General features: G+C 45.6%; 1 protein-coding gene across 5 annotated transcripts in view; it reads right to left on the bottom strand.

Moving 5' to 3' along the window:
* Positions 1-1247: 1247 nt before the first annotated feature.
* Positions 1248-23906, bottom strand: part of WDHD1 (WD repeat and HMG-box DNA binding protein 1) — a 43033-nt gene continuing 20374 nt past the window's right edge. For 4 of the 5 annotated variants that reach the window (XM_053271854.1, XM_053271844.1, XM_053271836.1 and 1 more), the window contains exons 14-26: positions 22915-23156; positions 21833-21970; positions 20069-20225; positions 17933-18047; positions 15878-16009; positions 13482-13720; positions 7437-7561; positions 6480-6521; positions 5853-5896; positions 5580-5741; positions 4368-4558; positions 4098-4233; positions 1248-2322 (exon numbers count right to left, since the gene is read on the bottom strand). In XM_053271854.1, the coding sequence (XP_053127829.1) occupies positions 2119-2322; positions 4098-4233; positions 4368-4558; positions 5580-5741; positions 5853-5896; positions 6480-6521; positions 7437-7561; positions 13482-13720; positions 15878-16009; positions 17933-18047; positions 20069-20225; positions 21833-21970; positions 22915-23156 (1927 nt within the window). In that variant the 3' untranslated portion in view covers positions 1248-2118. Of the gene's footprint in view, positions 2323-4097; positions 4234-4367; positions 4559-5579; positions 5742-5852; positions 5897-6479; positions 6522-7436; positions 7562-13481; positions 13721-15877; positions 16010-17932; positions 18048-20068; positions 20226-21832; positions 21971-22914; positions 23157-23906 lie in introns of those variants that run through there. The other variant, XM_053271873.1, reaches the window with a different exon arrangement.

Here is a 23906-nt window from a genome sequence, read left to right as displayed (position 1 = left end):
ATCCTTCCGAGCTCGGTAAAATGAGTACCCAGAATGTTGGGGGCAATATGCTCAATCATTGTAAACCGCTTAGAGAGCTTCCAGCTATAGAGCGGTATATAAATGTAAGTGCTATTGCTATATTAAATGTTTCAAATAAATACATAAATAAATAAATAAAACATATCCAGATGTCCTGTGCAACTGAGCCTATAGATCTGCCTTAAGCCGAGTCAGGTCCCATCTAGCTCACTACTGCCGAAACTGACCACAGCAGTTCTTTAAGGTTTCAGACAAAGAAAAATATTTCCCAGCCCTACCACGAACACGAAATCCCAGGGATTGAATCTTCTGCAGGCAAAGCAGGTGCTCTAATGTAACAGCTTAATTGTTAAACAAGCAGAAGATTGTGCAGCCAGTGATGCCTAGAACAGAGGAGAGAACACCCTAAGTGGCTCCTTAAGAGTAAAAAAGAATTGTGTCTTCATCTTTTGACATTTCCTGTATTTCCCTAAACAAATTCCTCGGCAGGGTGTGCACCACTGAACCTTGCATTTAGCTACCTCTGCTAACTGAGCAAAGACACCTTTTAAAGTGGCAATTCTCTTATATTGAGCAGGGGAAGAGAAACTGGCCCTATCCAATCACAGCACAGCATCCCTCCAGTGGCTGTTGCTGGTTATCTGCCTAATGGTTCTTTTTAGAGTGGGAGCCCTTTGGGAACAGGGGACCATCTTATTTATGTATTATTTATTTTTCTATCTAAACCGCTTTGTGGACTTTGAATAGTGGTATACATAAGTAGTAGTAGTTGTTGTGGTTGGTGGTGGTGTCCTCCTTGACATGGCTTTTCTAACAATGAATCAACATCAGATTCATCCGTGCTAGAAGTTTTTAACAAAGGACTTGTCTTTTGCAATTCTGGGTCTTCCCACTTTCTGCAGAAACATTGACTTAACACTGGACATTTGGCATTCTCAAAACGCTAGATTATAATGATACAGTTAAAGTCACAGATATGATTTTCAAGTATTTTTCCATGGAGGGGAAAGAATTACAAATGTCAGTGCTTATAGGCTACATTGGAGGAGGGTGGGGGAAAATCAATCACCAGTTTGTTTCCAGACTTTAAACAAAAAACAAAAACCATTTTAAGGTCTGTGTAAGGGTACCTACAGGCACAGGAAAGGTAGAAAGTGGCATATAAACGAGCTTTCAAGTCGTCTGAAGTAGCAGCAAGTGCTGAAAATGAGAACAAAGCCAAAGCATACAGACAACCAAGACACAAAAGTGTCATCACTTTATTGAGTAACACCAATAACATACGTACAAAATTCCAAGTCCTGGATGTGTCTATTTGCTGTACAAATTACAGGCATACCCCGTGATACTCCATATGTTCAAGTCTCTCCTTGATGAGGTTACACAAACTAAACATGGGTGGGGTTAATCTCATTCAATCTGACCACATGGCGAAGCAGTCGTCCAACAGCTCCACCGCACAACACTCATCTGTCCACACAGATGAGCTGAACATAATGAACATACAAGGTCATTCTTGGGAGGATGAATGAATTGAGCAATTGACCAAGGCTGGTGATGGAGTAGCCTCTTCTGTGGCTTGCCCCCCAAAATGTGAGAAGCAGCCTTAAGATGTGCTGGACCACTTCCCAGGCTGCAAACTGCAAACTAGAACGGAACAAAAACCAGATGTAACTTGACACTTGGGTAATCTCTTGCACCCACACCCTCTTTGTCTCCTTGTTGACTCTGCTATTCCTTACCATGGTAATATTGTCAAAAATGAAAGAAGTTGGCCTATTAGAAGAACAAATCTTACTTGGAGAATTATTTGATCTCTTGGCTCATTGAAACCAACTTTTGCGACTATATCCCCATGTGGCAAAATGCCACACCTGCAATGGCCAACGAGATTTGAAGCTATTCTATGCAACACAGTTAAGCAACACCTCTCTGTAGCGTTCATGCTTCCACAGAGAGCTTCTTCACCTAGATGCTCAGCACAGGACAGCACTTTCTTGGAAGAGTCATCTTTGGCTGCCTATTGGCCGAGCTCTTCAATCAACAGGCTGAAGGTCAACTATCAGCAAGTGGTCCTTGGGAAGGCAGGCAGCCAGTTTAGCTCTGCTGGAAGGCAAACGCTGATAACTTTGCACTGGCAGATTGGTTAAAGGGTTTGGGTTTTTTGGCAGAGCTCGAGTCCTCCTCTGATTTTTGCTCTTGGCCTTCTTGCTCATCACTGTTAACATCTTCCAGGCGCTTCCGCTTTTTAACTTCTTCTGAATTGCCCACTTCTTTTCCTTTGGCTCTCTCAGTCCAAGCCTTAAAAAAACCAAACCAAACACAAAACCATAAGCCATGGGTTCTCAAACTTGGGTCCCCAGATGCTGCTGGACTACAGCTCCCAATGTCCCCAGCCCCAATGACCAAAAGGTTGACAGGAGTTGTAGTCCAGCAGAACCTGGGGATCCAGGTTTGAGAATCTATACCATAAAGTATTGTAATGGGGGCAAGAGAGGTTATAGCTTTGTCTGAGCCAACACTGAAGCTGCTCTAGAAGAGCCCAGGCGAACCATCTCTGCACTCCTGGTTACCCACAGGACAGAGACAGAAAAGAAAGAGGGAGACAGTCATTCAGCCGTATTATGCAATGAGTGGGATAATCCTGCACCAGCGCTGCTCCTGGCTTCTCCACCACACACCAACCACAGGACAGAGAAACGGACCTTGGAAAAGTGACGCAGTGGTGATGTGGCAAAGATATGCCTGGAACAGATATATTTAGATCAGGCCTATCTCTGTATTCACATAACTCCTGGTTTTTCTATGAAAGATCTTGTCCCACCGTTAAAAAAAAAAAAAAAAAAAGGTACAAGTTTTTCTCTGGCATTCTTGCACTGTCTTGTTTTGTGGCCATTTTCCTGCCTTTTCTCATCCATTACACCAGACCCCTTTTTATGGTAAATGTTCACTCTGGCACCTGTCTTCTCCTGTTAATTTCATCAGCTAACTTTTCCTTCTGGGTAACCCTGGGCTTCTCTGACTTGGGATCCCAGATGTTGTTGGACTACAACATCCATCCTCCCCGGCCACAATAGCCTTTGGCCATTGACTGGGGAGGATGGGAGTTGTAGTTCAACATCTGGGAATCCAAGTCAGAGAAGCCCTGGGGTATGTAGTGTTGGGCACCACTGCATCGTCGGGGAACAGACATTGGGGCGGGCACGAGGAGGAAAGCAGCGAGGAACTCACCCTGCCCGAATGGGCGCCGCCGCCCCTCCTGGACCCCACGGGAGCTGTTCTGGCTCCCTCCCTGATGGGGAAAGACTGTGGCTGGCCCTCCCATGCTTGCGAGACTATGCCACGGCAAGGCGGCGTAATCTCGCAGGAAGCTGAAAAACCTTTGCAAGACGTTGAGCCAAAGTCTCGCGAGACAGACCCCATGTGATGGGGGCTATATAAGGCAGGCCTGGCCCATGATGAGAGGCCAGTCAAGGATGAGGGTCGGAGGAGGCAAGAGCCCGATGAGTCCTTTTTGAGACGAGGAAGGCAGCACACCAGGCAGCTCGTCAGTGAAGGTAACAGGCAAGCTGCAAAAGACGAAGGGTGGCTGCTCTTCACAACCAATACTCTGAGGCCAGATGTGCCCACTGCTGATAGCCCCACCATGTGGAACCCTTACAAGCATGTAGACCAGGGATTCTCAACGTTGGGTTCCCAGATGTTATTGGACTCCAAACCTAATTTGATGTTTGGCACAATATGGTCTACATCAGGGGTTCTCAACCTCGGGTCCCCAGATGTTGTTGGACTTTAACTCCCATAATCCCCAACCAAAGGCCACTGGGGCTGGGGATTCTGGGAATTGAAGTCCAATAACATCTGGAGACCCAACGTTGAGAACCCCTGATGTAGATCATATTGTGCCAAACATCAAATTAGGTTTGGAGCAGCTGTCTGTGAAGTTCTCTTATTCTGGGACAAGACGGGGTAACAAACTGGTGCTGGTCTGGGCAAGGGAAACGGAAAAATCTGGACAGCTAAAGGACAGGCAAATTGATACAAGTCAAAATCCTGCACACACAGGACTGCATTACCAGCCGTTCTTCAGGAGACAGAATTCTAAACCGATTCATGCCTTCTTTTATCATCTCCGTTTCTTCAAAGTTGGGATTCTCTGCCAAGATACAGCTTCTGTTCTCTTCTAGCCACAGCTGGAATCCAGTCTTTGCCCTAAAAAAGGAGGACTTCTAGGTAGGGAAATACTACGAAGTGAATCACCCTCCAGGACCGTTTCCCATATCTTGTTTCCTCCAGGAGCAACTCACCCCACAATAGGAATGGGCAAGTCCCCTAGGGACACTGACCTTTTCTTGTCACCATTCTCAGTCAAAGTTTGGGTTTCAGATGGTGCTGCTACAGCTGAGCTTTTCTTGTCACTGTTCTCAGTCAAAGTTTTAGTTTCAGAAGATGTCGCTGTAGCTCTCTCTCCTCTCCCTTCTGTGGCCTTCTTTTCAGAGCTGAAGGCTCGGGGTTGAAAGAATGCAGCTGCTGTAGCCTAGGCAATCAGATACGTATTTCTAAGATTCAGAGTAAATCCATGCACTACATGGAACTTATCTCACAAGGTTAACAATGCTCCTCTACAAAGGAATGCATTTTTCAGCCAGCAGCTTTAAATGTTTGATTAATTAATTCACAAGGCAAGGTATGCTGAATGAATATGATTTGTGTTGATGATCTCTGTGTGCACACGAGTGCCTCCGACTGGCAGTAGGCATCTGGCTCCTCGGGCAAAGATAGGCCTTCCCCAGGTCAGGGAGTGAATCTGAATAGCATGTGCTTTGACCTGGATGGCTTTAAGAGGGGCTATCAACGAGGAGGAGAGGTCTATCAATGGCTACTAGTTGGAGGGCTATAGGCCACCTCCAGCCTCAGAAGTAAGATGCCTCTGAGTACTAGTTGCAGAGGAGTAACAGCAGGAGAGAGGACATGCCCTCAGCTCTTGCCTGTGGGCTTCTCAGAGGCATCTGGTGGGCCACTGTGTGAAACAGGATGCTGGACTAGATGGGCCTTCTTGGGCCTGATCCAGCAAGGCTTTTCTTATGTTCTTATGACCCTTCCCAGAGACACGTTAAATATCAGACACATCACCTGTCATTCTGAGTGTGTCCATGTGCCTGTGTGTTTTATGTTTGGACTAACTTTCTGTTTCTTTAGTCTGACTTTCTTTAGCCGTGGAGGACAGGTCTATCAATGGCTACTAGTTCGGTAGCTATGGGTCACCTCCAGCCTCAGAGAACAGATGCCTCCGAATACCAGTTGCAGGGGAGTAATATCAAGACAGAGGGCATGCCTTCACCTCTTGCCTGTGGGCTTTTCAGAGGCATCTTATGGGCTACAGTGAGTAACAGGATGCTGGACTAGATAGGCCTTGGGCCTGATCCAGCGGGGCTGATCTTATGATAATCTGGACACATGGCAGGGTGAAGATCAGCTTAGCCGTGCAACATTTCTGGAGCTCAGTATGGACTGGCAACATTAAATGCACTGAGCAATGAAAAGATGAAGATCATCACCTGTTTTGACTTGGGCTTGGGAACCAGCGGCTTTATAACTGGACCCTTCTCCTTGTTCGGGGCAGCTCGGCCATTTGGCGTGGGATTTTTCCTGGAGGCCTTGGTCATGTTGTCTAAGATATGAGCTGAGTGAGCCACTGGATCCTTTTGGCTACTGGAAACCTGCAGAGCCAAATGTTTGAGCAAGTTTTAGAAGAGAACCCCCCACACACACCTGCCCCCGATTCCAACATATTCGCCTGAAACCAGGAAAATTAATCACAACATCCTCACCTTGAAGGGATTGACTCGGCCTTGGTTACTTGGTATGACTGCAGCTTTTTTTATCAAGAAGCGGGGGGGGGGGGAGGGAGAGAAAAAGAAAGACATGAGTGAAAATATTTAGTAGAGATAGCACGTGCTTTTTCAGAAATGGCACACTGGTCGCATCCTGACGGAGTGCTTGTGGAATGAATACAGTCATGCCAGCAGACAACACTGTTGTACTAAAAAGGGATTTGCAGAACTGAGCCCTGTGCAAAGGTTCCCTTCAACACAGATGAGGTGTGCCACAAGTTGCTCAACTGTTGCACAAACACAACACTAAGTCTGGAGCACAAGCTCCAGGCAGCAGCAGCACCACCACCACAAATATTTATATACCGCTCTTCAACCAAAGTTCTCAGAGTTTGTTTACACAGAAAAATAAATACATAAATAAGATGGCCCAAGTAACCAGCACAACAGCTTTGCTGCACTTGTGCAACATCTTCTGCAAGCACTTCCTCAGTCAGGGTGTCGGCCACTGAATAAAGGGTGGAAGCACATTTGGGTAGCTGGCACCAAAAATGTGGTCAACCCCCACCCCCCCCAACCATTAAGAGTTTTTTCTTGCCCAGAATAAATTCAGGTTTGACTCACCAGATTTGGGAGTGGATGCAGTTCTGGAGGGTGCAGGGGATCCTTCGGAAGGATAAAAAGTGGTCAATATTTAAATGCAAACACTAAAAAGGGCAGTGAAATGTTAAGCGTCTTCCAGCATAACAATGAATAAGCTGCATATTTCTGTCATTGAAATATTTTGATAAAGATAAACACACCAACTAGACAGAAAAGATGACAAGGGAGCTAGGGATATAAGAACAGCCCTGCTGGATCAGGCCCAAGGCCTCTCTAGTCCAGCCTCCTGTTTCCCACAGTGGCCCACCAGATGCCTCTGGGAAGCCCATAGGCAAGAGCTGAGCGCATGCCCTCTCTCCTGCTGTTGCTCCCCTGCAACAGGTATATAGAGGCCTCTGTGGCTAGAGTTGGCCTATAGCCAGCAGACTAGTAGGGAAATAACCCAATGCTAGGAAATGTAGAAAAGCAAAGACCCGCCTGGCTGATTAGATTCTCTCCAGGATGATCTGTCTTCCACTTGGCCTCTAAGGTCTCTCAGTGGTGCATTCATTGCTGTTGTACATCCACCTTGCTGCTGGTTGTCCTCTCCTCCTCTCCTCCTGGCTACTCCAAGTATTAAAGAGAGAAAGAAACAGCCCCCTTTCTTCCGCTAGGACACAGGTTCTCAAACTTGGTTCCTTAGATGTTGTTGGACTACAACTCCCATCATCCCCAGCCACAATGGCCAAAGTCCATCATGGTGGGAGTTGTTGTCTAACAACATTTGGGGAACCAAATTTGAGAATCCTTAGGACGAAGGGCTTAGTAAAGAAAGAGGGCAAGAAACCCTTATCCCTTGAGTGGGCCTATCAACCATCATTTGCCTGCTTCTGAGGGGAAGAGCCTTCCTAGTCGGTGTTTTCTGTCCCTCCTGCAGGAATAGATACTGAAACCTTTTGCCCTGAAGTGTGTGTGTGTGTGTGTGTGTGTGTGTCTTACTAGGTTTTGACACTTCTGGCGTTCCTTCCTCTTCGTCCTTAGCATTTTCATCTGCCTCAAGGCTTTGCTGGCGTTGAAGGTTTCTGACCCGAGTCTGGCTCCATTCTGTGGGGGTGTTACTATAACTGAAGTGGAAACATGCAATCAGGATGATGGCTTCTATCTGCTTATTTGAAGGAAAAGCAGCACACAGCTACCCCAGCTCACATAGGAAAAGTTGGGCATTAATATAGGAAAGACCAAAAACAAAACAAAACACGGATTAAGGCAGAACTGCCATGAGGGTTCATCTAGGGGCCCAAGGCTGAGAACCCTGGATTAATGCCTCAGTTCTACATGTACTTACTAGGATACTGAACTCTGCAAGAATAATTTCTAAGGAACATTTATTTTAAATTATTTTTAAATAAATTTAATTTAATAAATTAAATTATTTTATTTTATAGATTGAATAAATTAAATACATACATTCAAATAAATTTATTGTAACTCTTAATAAACTTGCTGCTAGCCATCTCTCATCGAGGGTGGGTTCTCAGGATTACACAAAACATAAAGCAACTTACTTCCTGACTACTCTCAAAGTATGAGATGTTGCAAATCTCAATACACTGTACCAGCAACCTGTGGACTGTTCTGAACTCTGCAATTATCCAGAGACATCATGACAATGGTTCAGATTTACCAAGATCCACCACGAATTTCTAAAGCATTTGTGGCTTGGAGGCTCAGAACGATTAACAAGTGGATGCAGAGAGAAAACACAAAGATTCTTTAGATCTGGGTCCCAAAATGTTGTTTGACTACAACTGCCATAATCTCCAGCCACTGTGGCTGAAGGTGATGGGAGTTGTAGTCCAACGTCATCTGGGGATCTCTGGTTGTGAACTCCTGCCTTAAATATTTCAGAGAGAGGTGCGGATGTACAAATATTCCTGGAAGATAAGTTCAATAAATTGGAAATAGATGCTGATAAAGAGTTTGCAAAAATACTGTGCATTGTGCAAGAAGATTAAAACTGATGGCAAGAGATTGCAACAAAAGAAATTTTACCATCAATGGATTGTAACCAGAGTTTGATTCAGGGTGTAATCCCCCAGCTATTCCTAGAGGACAACCAAGGCTTCAGAAGCGAACCTCATTTAAGCTGAGGGAACAAAATATCAAACCAGCAACAGCATATTCCCCACACACCAGCCTCCCCCACTCTAATTGAACACAGAAAAAGAAGCCAGACAAGATGCCAATGATAAACACTTCTAGACAGAAACATTTATGAGTGTCCTGAACTGCTCACAAAGCATAGTCATAAATCTGGCCTTATTTGCTATAATGGTTTTTCATGCATGTTACCCCAGACTATCTTGAAGCTGGTTTCAAATTTCTGGTTTCAATTTCTGAAACCAGTTTAAAAATTGGTCCTGGTTTCAATTTCTGTCCTGAAGCTGGTTTCAAGTTTCTGGTTGAGAAGGAACCCTGCCTAGCATTGACATGGTTAAGATAAGTGCCAGCATGATCCTTAACCATGGATAAGGCCAGCAGGGAGAGAGTGGGGGAATTCACGTATGAGAGGGAAGGGAGCACACAACCCCGTGGCCCAATCCTAATCCCTTAGCCATGGTTATGGGATCAGAAGCATGCATGTCTGCACAGGCCCTATGCAAATGCCTGCATGTACCTTTTGTGGCCAGACAGCCCAATTTCGAGCCAGCCCAGAGAGCACCCCTCTATCCATATAACTTTCGAAGGCTATACAGCCCAAGACTACAGGATTGTAGTGAACTTTCCACCTGCCTGGGTGTGACAAGGCCCACAGCTTCTGGCTCCGTATGAGCTAAGCGTGGAGTAGCAAAGACTGCATGAGACGCCCCCACCCCTCTCTTTCACAAAAGAAGGTAATAGCTGGTGAGCAGACTCCATTTCAAAAGGTAGATTGATCAAGGGAAAGAATCCTCCCTTTCACAGGCAATAGCAGGCACACAGATAATCAATGCATTTCCTTAATCCATTCTCAATTAACAATTTAGTGGGCAAGGACTCAGGGAAATGGACACATCAGAACTGGAGATGTGTAATCCTGTCATAATAATAAACTTTGTTAGCTGTCCCATAACAAATTGTTCTCTGGGTGGCTCACAATACAACAATTAAAACAGGAAATAAAAACACACAGTACATTAAATCATAACAGACCAAAAGGGGAAAAGACAAGACACAATACAAAGCAGTTTTAAAACTCTTTAAAAATCAAAATTTACAAGGCCCTAGTGAACAAAAAGGTCTTTACCTCAAATGCCTGTAGGACATCCTGTTCTTGAGATAGTCAATCCAGCAGTTCTATTCAACCTGCAACACACATCTACACAACTATGCCTTTGCCTTTGTTGGGCAAGCTGCATCCCAAGTGATGAGACTTGGGTAACAATGAATCTCTTTGTCTTGCAAGACACTCCTTGCCCTGCAGGGAAGGAGAAGTTCCCAGGTGGATTCAATTCTCCCCTCAGGGCATGATTTTGAGTATATCTGCCCTTAGCAAGCCAAGCACATGGTCTCAGAGTCCTGCACCACCATCACCACCCCATCATCTTGGGAGTCCTGAGCCCAGCATCTCGGACTCTCATAGAAGCAAGTTGGAGCCCTTTGCTCCTCACTCCTTCCTTGCTTTCCCCCCACTCGTCTATGGTGGGTGAAGAGGCCAACCAACGTGCAACCAAGACACCAACGGAAACCAGGAAGGATAGGTAAACTACCCTCTTGCCCTTCTAAGCCTCCTCGCCCCCGCCTCACTGCAGCCTCCCCACTTTCAAGCACTTTCCATGGCAATCCTTAAGCCAGGCTCTGCTCTAAGCACCTTAGCCAAGCTGATCAATCTCTAATTACGACTTCAAGCTAAAGTATCGCTAGCTGTAAAGAAGACTAAACTAATGACAAGGGGTACAACAACCAGCCTCAGACTTGATAAGGAAGACACTGAAGTGGTGGATAGCTTCTGCCTGGTCACCACAAAAGGATATCGTAGAACTGGAAAAGGTGCAGAAGAGGGCAACCAAGATGATCAGGGGCCTAGAGCACCTTTCTTCTTATTATTTTACATTTTATATCCCGCTCTTCCTCCAAGGAGCCCAGAGCGGTGTACTTAGGTTTCTCCTCACAACAACCCTGTGAAGTAGGTTAGGCTGAGAGAGAAGTGACTGGCCCTGAGTCACCCAGCATGTGTAAGGGCTGAATGGGGATTTGAACTCTGGTCTCCACAGTCCTAGTCCAGCACTCTAACCACTACAACACTTGGGGCTATTTAGTTTAGAAAAAAGGCGACTGTGGGGAGACATGATAGAGGTCTATAAAATCATGCATGGAGTGGAGAAAGTGGATAGAGAGAAATCTCTCTCTTTCTCTCTCTCTCTCTCTCACACACACACACACACACAAACACTAGAACAAGGGGTCATCCCATGAAATTGATTGCCAAGACATTTAGGTCCAACAAAAAGAAGTACTTTTTCACACAACACATAATCAACTTGTGGGATTCTCTGCGACAAGATGTGGTGTTGGCTACTAATTTGGATGGCTTTAAGAGGGGTTTAGATAACTTAATGGAGGAGCATCTGAGGGCTACAGGCCACCTCAGTGGCAGGATGCCTCTGAATACCAGTTGCAGGGGAGTAACAGCAAGAGAGAGAGGGGATGCCCTCAGCTCCTGCCTATAGGCTTCCAACAACATCGGGCCGCTGTATGAAACAGGATGCTAGACTACAGGTGAAACTCGGAAAATTAGAATATCGTGCAAAAGTCCAATAATTTCAGTAATGCAAATTAAAAGGTGAAACTGATATATGAGACAGACGCATTACATGCAAAGCGAGATAAGTCAAGCCTTAATTTGTTATAATTGTGATGATCATTGTGTACAGCTTATGAAAACCCCAAATCCACAATCCCAGAAAATTAGAATATTACATGGAACCAAGAAGACAAGGATTGTAGAACAGAACAATATCGGACCTCTGAAAAGTATACAGTATACTGTGCTTGATTGGCCAGCAAACTCGCCTGACCTGACCCCATAGAGAATCTATGGGGCATTGCCAAGAGAAGGATGAGAGACATGAGACCAAACAATGCAGAAGAGCTGAAGGCCGCTAATGAAGCATCCTGGTCTTCCATAACACCTCATCAGTGCCACAGGCTGATAGCATCCATGCCACGCCGCATTGAGGCAGTAATTGCTACAAAAGGGGCCCAAACCAAGTACTGAATACATATGCATGCTTGTACTTTTCAGAGGTCCGATATTGTTCTATTCTTCAATCCTTGTCTTCTTGGTTCCATGTAATATTCTAATTTTCTGGGATTGTGGATTTGGGGTTTTCATGAGCTGTATGCCATGATCATCACAATTATAACAAATTAAGGCTTGACTTATCTCGCTTTGCATGTAATGCGTCTGTCTCATATATCAGTTTCACCTTTTAATTTGCATTACTGAAATTAATGGACTTTTGCACGATATTCTAATTTTCCGAGTTTCACCTGTAGATGGGCCTTGGGCCTGATCCAGCAGGGCTGTTCTTATGCCTATTAGGATCGACCATCAACAGTAAAGGACCCAGAAGTCAAGAAATATACCGCAGACTAGCACTTGGTAGGGTTGTAATGAAAGCCTTGGAAAGGATATTTAGATGCCATGACGTGTCTATACCTACAAAGATTAGAATCGTTCGGACAATGGTTTTTCCCGTGACACTATGGATGTGAAAGCTGGAGTATGAAGAAGCAAGACAGAAAAAGTATCGACGCTTTTGAACTTTGGTGCTGGAGAAGACTTTTGAGGATACCATGGACAGCCAGGAAAACAAACAAATGGATAATAGAACTAACCAATCCAGAATTTTCACTCGAGGCACAAATGACCGGGCTCAAACTATCATACTTTGGACACATGATGCGAAGATCTAGCTTCCTTGAGTAGTCCATAATGCTGGGAAAAGTTGAAGGAAAGAGAAGAAGAGGATGACCAGCAGCAAGGTGGATGGACTCGATTACAACAGCAATGAATGCACCACTGAGAGACCTTAAAGGCCAAGTTGAAGACAGATCATCCTGGAGAGAATCTATCAATGTGGTTGCTAAGAGTCGACACCAACTTGATGGCACTTCATCAATCAATCTTCTTGCCTAGAATATCAGCCAAGATTTATTGCCTTGACTCATTGAACCCTGTACCCCCATATACCTTGATCAAAACCTGTTGAACTGTATTTCTATCTCCTCATCTTTTCCAAAACACCAAACTTGCTCAAATTTGATACTGGAACCAAACTGCTCCCTCAGGCCAAACTAATTTCTCCACTTTAAGCCAAAAGTACAGTTCGAGCATCTAGCCAATGCTCCGGGACAGTTCTGGTAACAATTTGTATCCATTGCATGAACCTTTACATCCAAGTTAAAGTGTGATTCTGTTCTAAAAATGAAGAAAAAGCACATCTTTTCTCACCAGAACTTTAGTGTTCCATTGAACAAACTACTGTGGTCTCCACTGAATACATACCACTTAAAACAACATACCACTTTTCAACAAAGAAGTTCTCAAAGCAATTTACATGGAATATGCTACAAATAGTCAGTTCTTGCCCAAACTCACAGCTTTCCATAAATTGTGCTTCTTTTCATTACTGATAGAACAGTTCTTCTTCCTTATTTAGAAGGCAGGCACCTTCTAAATAAGGAAAAAGAACTGTTCTATCAGTAATGAAAAGAAGCACGATTTATGGAAAGCTGTGAGTTTTGAGTGATTCTAAATAAGTTCAGGTGTTGAAAGACATGCCCCAGAGTAACAGTTTAAGGATCTGTATTTCCCAAAATCCCAACAGGGAGGGAATACCTCCAAACTGCAGAAAGATAAGATCACATGAACACACACACACACTGGCCACCTGTAGGAAGGCAGTTCGAATAAGGTCCACTTGTGTCTGTCTCACCATGGAAATCGTGCGTCCCCTGGCCCGCCCACAGTGACTGTGGCACTCCTGCATTCCCCCTTACCCGGCATTTAGGTGGCTTCTGAAATCCTGCTGCTGCTGCTGCTGTTCTTCTTCTTCCCTGCCATAGTCTTCAGTGCCTGCTAACTCAGCTGCTCGCTCCGCTGCCAGTTCGCTGAGCTTCTGGGCAAGGACCAGCTTCCGAGAGCGGGAAGCATACTTGACGGCTAAACTCGTGGCGTTTTGAGTCATGAGCTCCGCAAGCTCCAGACAGCGAAATTCACGGTCCAATGTGCAGGAAAGCTATTGTTGGGGGGGGCGGGGGGAGAGAGGAAAAAGCCCTTTCATGTTGAGCAAGGGAAGAGTCTCAAGAAAAGACGAACAGAAAGCAAAGGGGTTTTGCCTCATTATCTCACTGGGAAGGTGACGTGCCCACCCTTCAGCCTGCACTCGGTCTTAAATGGTAGCCGCTTAAGAAGGGAGTTGGTCGTGTGGTAGCGAGCATGACTTGTCCCCTTTGCTAAGCAGGGTCTGCCCTGGTTTGCATTTGAATGGGAGACTGTCCCTTCTACTTGCCATGGGCAATGGACAGGCAAAAGTACTCATCCAACAGTGGACAATGGACATAGAGCAACAAACCGACCTAGGCAGGGCCCTGAACTTCCTTCTCAACAAAGATCTACGATATACTGCATCCCCCGCTTCATATCTAACGGAGCTGGAAGTCCCAAATCACAGAAGGGCCTTTACCCTGGCCCAATGCCATGCCCTCCCAGCAACCCTGTTAGAAGGCAGATACAGGAAGTCCCCACCCTCGGAAAGCCTGTGCCCCTGTGACTCCGGGCAAGTTGAAACAACAGCGCATATTCCCCTCTACTGCCTGTTCTACAGAGACATCCGTACCACCCGCATCTTCCCAATACTACTCAAGTCAATTTTACCCCTCTCTCCTGCTCTCTGACTTCAAGCCTGCCACCACACATAACACTGCCATGTTCTGTGCGGCAGCATGTAAAGTCAGCTGGGTCCCGACAGGCACCAAGAACTAATCAGGCCGGACACAGCATGCATAGCTCAGCTGCAGCACACTCCTCAACGTTTCATAGTAGCTTTTCATAACCTGTATTTATAGTAGAGACCTAAACCATGGAATTGTAAGCCACTGGGACTCTGGGATCTCAGGACACTGAAATTCAGAGATTTAGGTCCTTGGGGCTGGGACCTTAAGATCTAGGGAGGTTTATGCCCTTTTAATGCCTTATTCATGCTCTTTGTGACATTTTATGCCCTTTACACCTTGCACTTTATGCTGGTCTAAGACCGGAATAAAGACTGATTGAATGGGAGACTACACGTGTGAGCACTGTGGGATGGGGCCGCTCTGGGAAGAGCACCTGCCTGCTTGCCTGCAGAAGGTTCCATGTTCCCTCCCTGGCAGCATCTCCAAGAGAGGGCTGAGAGAGACTCTGGCTGTAACCTTGGAGAAGCCGCTGCCAGTCTGTGTAGACAATACTGAGCTAGATGGACCAGTGGTCTGACTCGGTATATGGCAGCTTCCTATGTTCCTAAGTAGCTCACCTAGTCCACCCTTTGCACATGGAGTGAGTCCAGTCACTTTGCAAGAAGGAGTCACTTCACAGGTGTGAACATGATTTGCCCTGCAGCAGCCCTGGGCATGCTGAATATGAAGCACATACAGGAGGATCCTGCACCCGAAAACTGTAATGCAAGAAGTGGACCCTCCCCAAATTTAAACACAGTAGAGGACCACAGAACGATGCAAAGCTCTGGAGCAAGTGGTGAGGGTCACTAGCTTAGGTGGGTTGAAAGGTGGATTAGATGAAGTCACAGAGGAGAAGAGGTCTAGCAATGGGTGTTAGGCATGGTAGTTAAATAGAACCCCCTTATTCAGAAGCAGTATACCTCTAAATACTGATTGCAGCAGCAGGGGCAAGAGCAAGGCAGTGCTTTTGCCTTTATGCCCACTTGTGGGCTTCACGGAGGCAACTGATTGGCCACTGTGGAAAACAGAATGCTGGACTTGATGGACCTTGAGTCTGATCTAGCAGGACTCTTCTAATGTTTTTCTGAGGATATCAGGAAGAAAGGAAGAAAAATCTAGCTACACAATTCCATTATTTCTCCCTAACCACGACCACAAGCTTATGTGCTGATCAGGCAGACAGCCAGGTATCTCCCAGGAAGCTGATCTGCCTATGCTTGGACTCAAGTCATATAGACTCTAGTAAAATGTCACTTTGTCACACTGTGTGTTTAAACCTACACATCTCTCCTCTATGTCAGGGCTAGCAAAGACCAACAGCAACTGGTATTGCAGAGAGCAGTGTGGACAAGTCAAACCAAGAAATGGCAAGGGAAGAACGGCAAAGAACTTCCAAAACAAAAGCAACCCTAGAACAAGTTGTCCAAATACCTCCCATTAAAACATCGCCCACTTACTGCAAACATTTTCATTAGAAGATTCTGCTGCTCTTGAACTGCCTGGCCTTTCACGCTCTCATCACATTCGTATCCATTTTGGGATAAGTAGTCCAGGTAGTTGTGGAACAAGATGGAGCGCCAGAACTGCTCCTGAAGCACCAAGGCAGAAGAAAGAGAACATGGCTTAACATACTGCAAGTTACATGCCAGAGTTTTGTAGGAACACAGAAAAGGTGCAAAATGTGGTAGTGAATGAAGATGAACATTTCCAGTTTTCATGATTTACTACTACTATGAATATTTATGTACCACTTTTCAACAAAAGTTCCCAAAGCAGTTTCCATAGAGAAACAACAAAGAAGAACGGAAACTGCAAGTCAAGGTGCCCACCTTAACTTCTGCACCATATAAGGTGTAAAGACTTTGTACAGTCTGGTATATTTACTTATTTAAACATATTTTTATACCGCCCAAAACATACATCTCTGGGAGGTTTACAAAAAGGAAAAACAGAAAAAGTAAAACATTCGTTAAAACAAAAACACACACCCAAAAGTTAAAACATTACAATAATTTAAAAATTTTTAAATAATATTTTAAAACAATATTAACATAATTAAAATATTGGAAGTATATGATGATGGCTTTAAAAATGAGGCTCCATGCACCCAAACTTTGCTTTGATCAGAGATGCATCAGGCCGAATTTATCAGGGGTATTTCTAGGAAGTGATGATGATGATGATGATGATGATGATGATGATATTATTAAGAAGAAGAAGAAGAAGAAGAAGTAGTAGTAGTAGTAGTAGTAGTAGTAGTAGTGATTAGGGAAGTTGCACCGGCCTGGACGTATCCCTCCCCAGTCCAATGCCCAACTGAAAGACCAAGACAAAGTGTGGGTGCATGGAGCCTCATTTCTAAAGCCATCATCATATACCAGATTGCAAAAAAGTCTAAGATGGGAGCCTTAACTTGCAATTTCCATTCTTTTTTTAGCACAAGTGAAAATGTAAAACATCTTAACTTTCATCCTAAACTGCAGGTTTTTAGATTACTGAATTTTCTATATTTTCTATATGTCCCATATCCTTAGGACATTCTTTCTGTATGATAAAATATGATAGATAATAATCTGCTCAGTACATGCAATTTGAAAGGAATGCTACAAGTTAAACTGAAATCACCTCCACACACAGAGCTGAGTGCCAGTTCCATGTTGGCTTTTATTATGGTCTCGTGTTTTGTGGTATTTATTGTTTTTAACGGATTTTAATGGTGTATTATTGTATTGATTTTTATAAACCACCTTGGGATAAGTTTCATCAAAAGGGAGTATAGAAATTATAAATTAATTAACCTAAATAGAGAATAAAATAACTATAAATAGAGAATAAAATAAATTTGCATCCTAAACATTTTGTACTGTATTCAATGGAAGTATCAGGATTTTTTAAAAAACAGCTCAAAATATTCATGAGTTCCATTTTCACACATACAAGCAAAGCCCAAAGGGAAAGAAAATGGGTATGAGCAATCAAGACAAACAGCAATCTTTGACCTTAATGCCCTTCCCAAGACAGATCTAGGGATCAAAAGGTAAGTTCTGATCAGGCGTATTATTGCTAAAATGGCTTTAATAACATTAATGCATACCAACAGGACACTCCTAAAAAGGATCAACTCACTGAGTAGCTATGGAACCTACATACCAGGGTTGTGCACCAAACAAGGTTTGTGTTCTGTTCCGAGCTCAGACCATGTGTAGTGCCCATTTGAGTATCATAGGAGGGGCCTCCTAAGGTATCACAAGTATCAGCAGTAAAAACAACTTTTTAAAAAGGTACCTCTACACACACACTCTCTCTCTCTCTCTCTCGCTCTCTCTCAGGCCCCTCACCATCTGCCTGCAACAGCAGAACGTTCCGGGTCGGAACGGGGTTGTTCTGTTCCGGGCCCGGGAAAGGCCGTTTATTTAAAGGGTATTTTGTTCTGGGCTCTGAATACTCAGAACGGCCCATTCCAAGCTGGAATATTTTGCCCTCAGAACCTTCTGCACATCCCTGCTACATACCTCCATCTGACCTTTATCTGTTGCAGTCTGACAATAAGGAAGCTTAAACGGCAACACTGCTACCGCAGGACGGGGAAGCGTAGGTGGAAAACGGGCACCTTTACAAGGAACGCACCTGTGGAAGGGAAATAAAATAATCCAGAGCTACGTCTAAAAGCAGGAACTCTCCACTCCCCTTCCCACAACACACAGAGTCTAATAGGTTGAGACATTCAGCAGAATCAAGGAGGAATGTTCTCCTGTATTGTACTACTTCAGACTCTGTGTAGTGATGTGCATGAACTGGTCCGGAGGCCATTTTAAAGGTCTGCGAGCCGGTTCGAGCATGGCCTGGTCTGGTGGGCTGACGCTGGGAGGTGGGGGGTGTCTCGCTTTAAGGGCGGGTGGGTTGTATTTACCCCTCCTGCCGCTTCTCCCTGCTGCCCCTGCCCCCGTTGTTGACCAGAAAAAGTGGAAGTAGCTTTCGCACATGCGCGGAAGCTACTTCCACTTTTTCCAGTCAACAATGGGGGCAGAGGCGGCAGGGAGGAACGCTGCTGCCCTGAAAACGTCACAAAAAACCAGAGTGCTGGAGGGGGGGAAGCGGCAGGAGGGGTAAGTACAAACCACCACCCCCCGCCCTTAAAGTGAGACCCTCCCCACCGGCATTGGACCGTGCCTGCATGGTCAGTGCTCATCCCTAACTGTGTGCCAGGGAGGAGGCAATGCATCTTTCCCCTCATAGGGGAAGAGACCTCTTGGCATGTAGAAAAGCAAGAGAGCTAGGGGGTTTTCAGAGTGCCAAAACCTCTCACAAACCTTGGGCGCGAGTGTCCAGAAGTGCTCTGTTGGAAGAGACAGGGACTGCACTACTGGAGGGAGGGAGGGAAGCTGTCAGGTGGCCAGCCTTTGGCCCTCACACTGGTGACTTGCTCAACCAAGATGCCAGGCCACTAATGGCAACCAGCCTAGGGATTAGGGGCAAGACAGATCCAGTCACACAGTGGAGCCGAATGAAAAGCTGGAAAGCGCTGGCTGCGTTTAAAAGGTGCAGCCTTATGAATGAATCACGCTAGAAAAGCAAACCTACACTGCAATGCCATGTTCTCGTTGGGCGCTGGTGGCAGTTCTTGGCTATATTTAAATAAAATGTTCTCTGTCGTTTGTTATCTTGGGAGTGGGGGGGAAGCCACAATGACTTTCATTGGTATTCATCCTCCCAGTCTGACATGTTCCGGGGCTTTTAACAAGTTTTCCAGAAGTGAATGATTTGGAAGAGGAAGTGAAGGAAGCCGGTCGGCTCGTGGCAGCGGGGCGAGGGGAAAGGAGGGCACAGCAGCTCAAGGGGAAGAAGAAAGGTGGCCGGCACTTTGGATGCTGCCATTTCAATGCGGGCAGAGGGTGGGGGGAGAGGAAGGAGAGATGGAGTGTGGGGGGGAGAGCTGACCGGTGCAGAGGGCACTTCAGCACGGAAAGGAGAGGCACGGCACAGTGGGAGGAAAAGAGGAAGGTCTGAGGGCCGGAGGAAGGAGCTGAGCGGGCTGGATCCAGTCCCAGGGCCAGGGGCTTGACAGCCCTGCTTTGCAAGGCAAGAGGGGCATCCCCTGCTAGCATCATAGCAAGATTTCTGTCAAGAAATTAAGGCGGGATGGGCAGAAGCAACCAATACGGAAAGAAAGAGGTTTGGTGGGCTTTGGGCAGGCAGTAATGGGAATGTGGTGGCAACAGGAGGACAGCAGCAGAGAACCATGGAACAGGGCGGTCTTTGGAACAAGGTTTTGAAGCAGGTTTGACCCAACAAGGCTGTTTTCCACAATTCTGACTGTGGGAAGGGCAGTAGCGGCTAGTTCTAATGAACCGAGCCAGGGCTGGGGGCGGGATGCCAAAGGAGACCGCTCAGGTTGCGCCTCTCTCCCCCATACTGCCTGCAGGCTGGCCATTGGTCAGGCAGAGCTGTGCGGTAACTGTACAGCTCTATCTGAAGAATGGCCAGCCTGCAAGCAGCGCAGCTGTCAGACGAGGTGGGGGAGAGAGGAGCCACCTGAGCTGCCGGGAAACAGAGGCAGACTTTGGCACCACCACCAGCTCATTAGGACGAGTTAAGGGGTGGTAGGAATACACCTACTATGACCAAGCCCTACAGAGTTCTTTCCCTACCTAAGCTGCTGAGGGCTTTCATGAATGCCAACAACCCAGTAGTGATCCGACTTTCCTTTGCAGTGCTCCCTTGTGTCACAGACCGGAGTCCAGGTATTACCGAGCCCTCTGTTCAACATCCGCACAATGTCCCCTGAATCCACGTAAGAAGGGGTACCTGCTTGTCAGAAACAAAAAGCATTGTTTGGACAGCCAATTCCCTCTGAAGCACCCGGACAGACTTATGAGCTAGCATGAGATTAAGTACATCTCCCAGAATTCAACACCCAAAACATTCTGAATGCTGAAATGACACTACCTTCTGGTAGTCCGTATTAAGTCATGGAAGTGCTGACAATGAGTGAAACGGCTTAGAGATCATCTCTCCCATGCTCCTTCTCAACCTCAAACACTTCCAACACTTTAAGAAGTGTCACTTACATGCCACCTTCAGTCAACACATCACATACTGACTTGGTGCTGCTCCGGATATGGAGCTCTCTCACTTTGGCAAGCAGGAACATAGGACGCTGCCTTCTACCAAGTAGACCCTTGGTCTATCTAGCTCAGCACTGTCTACACAGACTGGCAACGGCTTCTCCCAGGATACAGGCATCTACTATCTTAGAGATGCCAGGGAGGGAACTTGGAGCCTTCTGATGCTCTTCCCAGAGCAACCCCATCCCCTAAGGGGAATATCTTGCAGTGCTCATATATAGACTCCCATTCAAATGCAAACCAGGGCAGACCCTACTTGTGTCCCATGGCAAATCATTCTTGTGCAGCTTCAGCACCCACTATGTATAGCGCAAGTATATAAGCACTCGGTGGACAGGGATGTTGTAAAAGGTGAATGAAGCTCCCGAAAGGCAGAGTATAAACCAGGGATTTATGGTTTATTAATCCCCAAATGTGATTGGCCTACAACTCCCATGATCCCCAACCAAAATGGTCTTTGGCCACTGTGGCTGGAAGAGATGGGGGTTGTAGGCCAACCACATCTGGGGACCCAAATTTGAGAACCCCTGGTATAAACCATTCTGTGCACCAGAAGTGGATAGCATGTCTAATTGTGACCTAGGAAATGCATGTTCAAATCTCCATTCAGCCACAATATACTTTTAGCCTTTTTACAAAAAGGATGCTGTAACACACTGAACTCTAGAGATAGGACAGGTCAGACATTTTCATGTGAATGTTCACTGAGCTGGCTCTGGACAAGTCACTCACCTCAAACCTCAGCTCCACTTATGCAGAAGAGAAACAGCAAGTTGTCTTGAGGGTTAATGAGGTAGGGCATTTTTTTAAAGCACTAGAGAAATGGGTATTGAATAACAAGCAACAACTGAATATGTTCCCTCTTTCTGAGGGACCTCAGAGTATTCCTCAGCTCATAGAAGGGACCCCTGTGCATCCAAAACTTGTTATACTAGCAGAACCTTGGATTATAGCCTAAAAAAGGGTTCCCAAACTTGCAGGCCAACATCTGGGGACCCCCACCCTAAAATGCATAAATGCCAAGAGCGAGCCTCATAAGCCAGAGCAATCCATGTCCACGACCCAAAATGTTATTTTATCTGCAAGCCTAGATCCTTTTCCACATCAAGGCATTCACCCACAATGCTAAATGTTTCCCCATAACAGTCTGGAGACATCTCTACCATCATCTGATGAGAATCATCAACCAGGTCAGTGTATGAACTTGATGATCAAGCGAGTCTCTGTCACTAGAAATCAAATCAACATGGGTGCCTTTGACCCAAGAGACACATAAAACTATCTTACCCTCTGCTGAAAATCCTACCCACGTCAGATGAGATTTCCTGGAAAGGGGAAGTGGGTCACTGAGTAAGATCTGTCTCTTCTTTCTTCCAAGCTCTATTAGCTGTACCCCAAGACACTGATCCCCTTCAAAGCCAGTACCTAAGAAGAAGAAAGTTTAGGGGAAAAGGCGACTAAGGGGAGACATGATCAAGGTCTATAAGATTATGCATGGTGCAGGGAGTGGACAAAATTTTCTCCCTCTCTCACAACACTAGAACCAGAGGTTCATCCTATAAAACCGATTGCCAGGAAATTTTAGATTGATAAAATGACTTTTTTTACACAGCATATAATTCATCTATGGAATTCTCTGACATGGGATGTGATACCAATATGAATATTCATATAGTGCTTTTCAACAGAAGTTCTCAAAGCGGTTTACAGAGATATAAATGGATAAATAAATCATCACCATGAGATGCTGGCCACCAGCTTGGATGCCTTTAAGTGGGGCTTAATGGAGGACAGGTCTATGATGGCTGTAGGCCGCCTCCAGGCTCAGAGGGAGGATGCCGCAGAGTCCCAGTTGCAGGGGAGCAGCAGCAGGAGAGAGGGCAGGCCCCTCTCACCTCCTGGTTTAAAGGCTCCCCAGACGAATCTGGTGGGCTACTGTGTGAAACAGGCTGCTGGAGCAGGCAGGCTTTGGGCCTGACCCAGCAGGGCTGTTCTTATGTTCTTAAGATAGGAAACAGGGGAAGACTATTGGTTATTTATTACTATTATTAAGTATATGTATATACCACCCCCATACAAAAATGTCCCTGGGTGGTTCACAATAGATAGATAGATAGATAGATAGATAGATAGATAGATAGATAGATAGATAGATAGATAAACTTTGACCAGTACATGGTTCGCAATATGGTTCTGGGCTTTAAAAAAAAAAAAGATACCGCAGCAAACAACATCAATGAGGTAAAGGGGAGAGGCAGCAACTAACATTATTTATTATTAATATAATAACATAATAATAACAACAACTAACCCTAATACACATTTGAGCCACAGGTTTGAAATGTGGGGTGGAGAAACAAGGGAAGCACCTTTGTGAAAGACCAGCAGCAGCTGCTCTCCATGTCCTGCCATGGACACCACTGGGCCAGGGAGGCTGAAGATCTCCTTCTGGACTCCCCCAGTGGTGAACACGCGAAGCAGACGGCTGCTAGTGGCACAGGCAGCCCAGCCCTGGCCCAAGCCAATCGCTTCAACCTCTTCGTCCGGCAGCATGTCGACCGTCCATTCTTTGTTGGAGTCCCAGGAGTTGAAATGGATGCAGTAAAGCTTGCTAACACACAAAGTGGGCGGGGAGAGAAAAACTGTGGTTTCTAACACAATACAGCTGGGTTTTCACACACACACACACACACACACACACACACACACACACACACACACACACGGTCACTGTTAAACAAGCAAGCCAAGCCTGCTGAGAGCTGCTTCTTTATGACTAGTAAGCAGCATAAAAAGGTTGAGCACAGCAATGTCTAGGATTTATTTTATTTATTGTTAGATTTATATGCTGCCTTTCAGAAAAATGATCTCAATAAATTTACATAGCAGTACAGAACTATTAAACAGTTAAAACATATATACAATGAAACCATGAAAGAACAGAGGAGAGCAGCAGCAGCAAGAAGAAAACAATGCTCATAATTCCATTCGCTTTCTAAAAGTTGTGATGGAGACTGAGCAGTGGTCCTCTGGTGCGGCTGCATGCATCTAAAACAATGCCTCCAGTGTTGCAAGACAGGACTGGTGCAATCAAAGTAGCATGATGCTACATCCACTGGAAGTAACGTGCAGAGTGTCGCACAGCTGAAACTGAGCAATTTTAAGCAGCAACACACCAGCCCCTCCCACAATACTGTGGGCGTTCCAGACACACACACACACACACACACACACACACACACACACACACACACACACACACACACACACACACGATGCAGTGCAGGAGTGTCTGTACCACCTTGTGTTTTGCTGCATGGGATGTCAGTCAACATCACCAAGGTGACCACGACTAGATCTG

The sequence above is a fragment of the Hemicordylus capensis genome, chromosome 1 (genome assembly GCF_027244095.1).
Source record: "Hemicordylus capensis ecotype Gifberg chromosome 1, rHemCap1.1.pri, whole genome shotgun sequence".
NCBI classification, from domain to species: Eukaryota; Metazoa; Chordata; class Lepidosauria; order Squamata; family Cordylidae; genus Hemicordylus; species Hemicordylus capensis.
The sequence above is the reverse complement of the archived record's forward strand: the minus strand, read 5'-3'. Positions and strand labels throughout refer to the sequence as shown.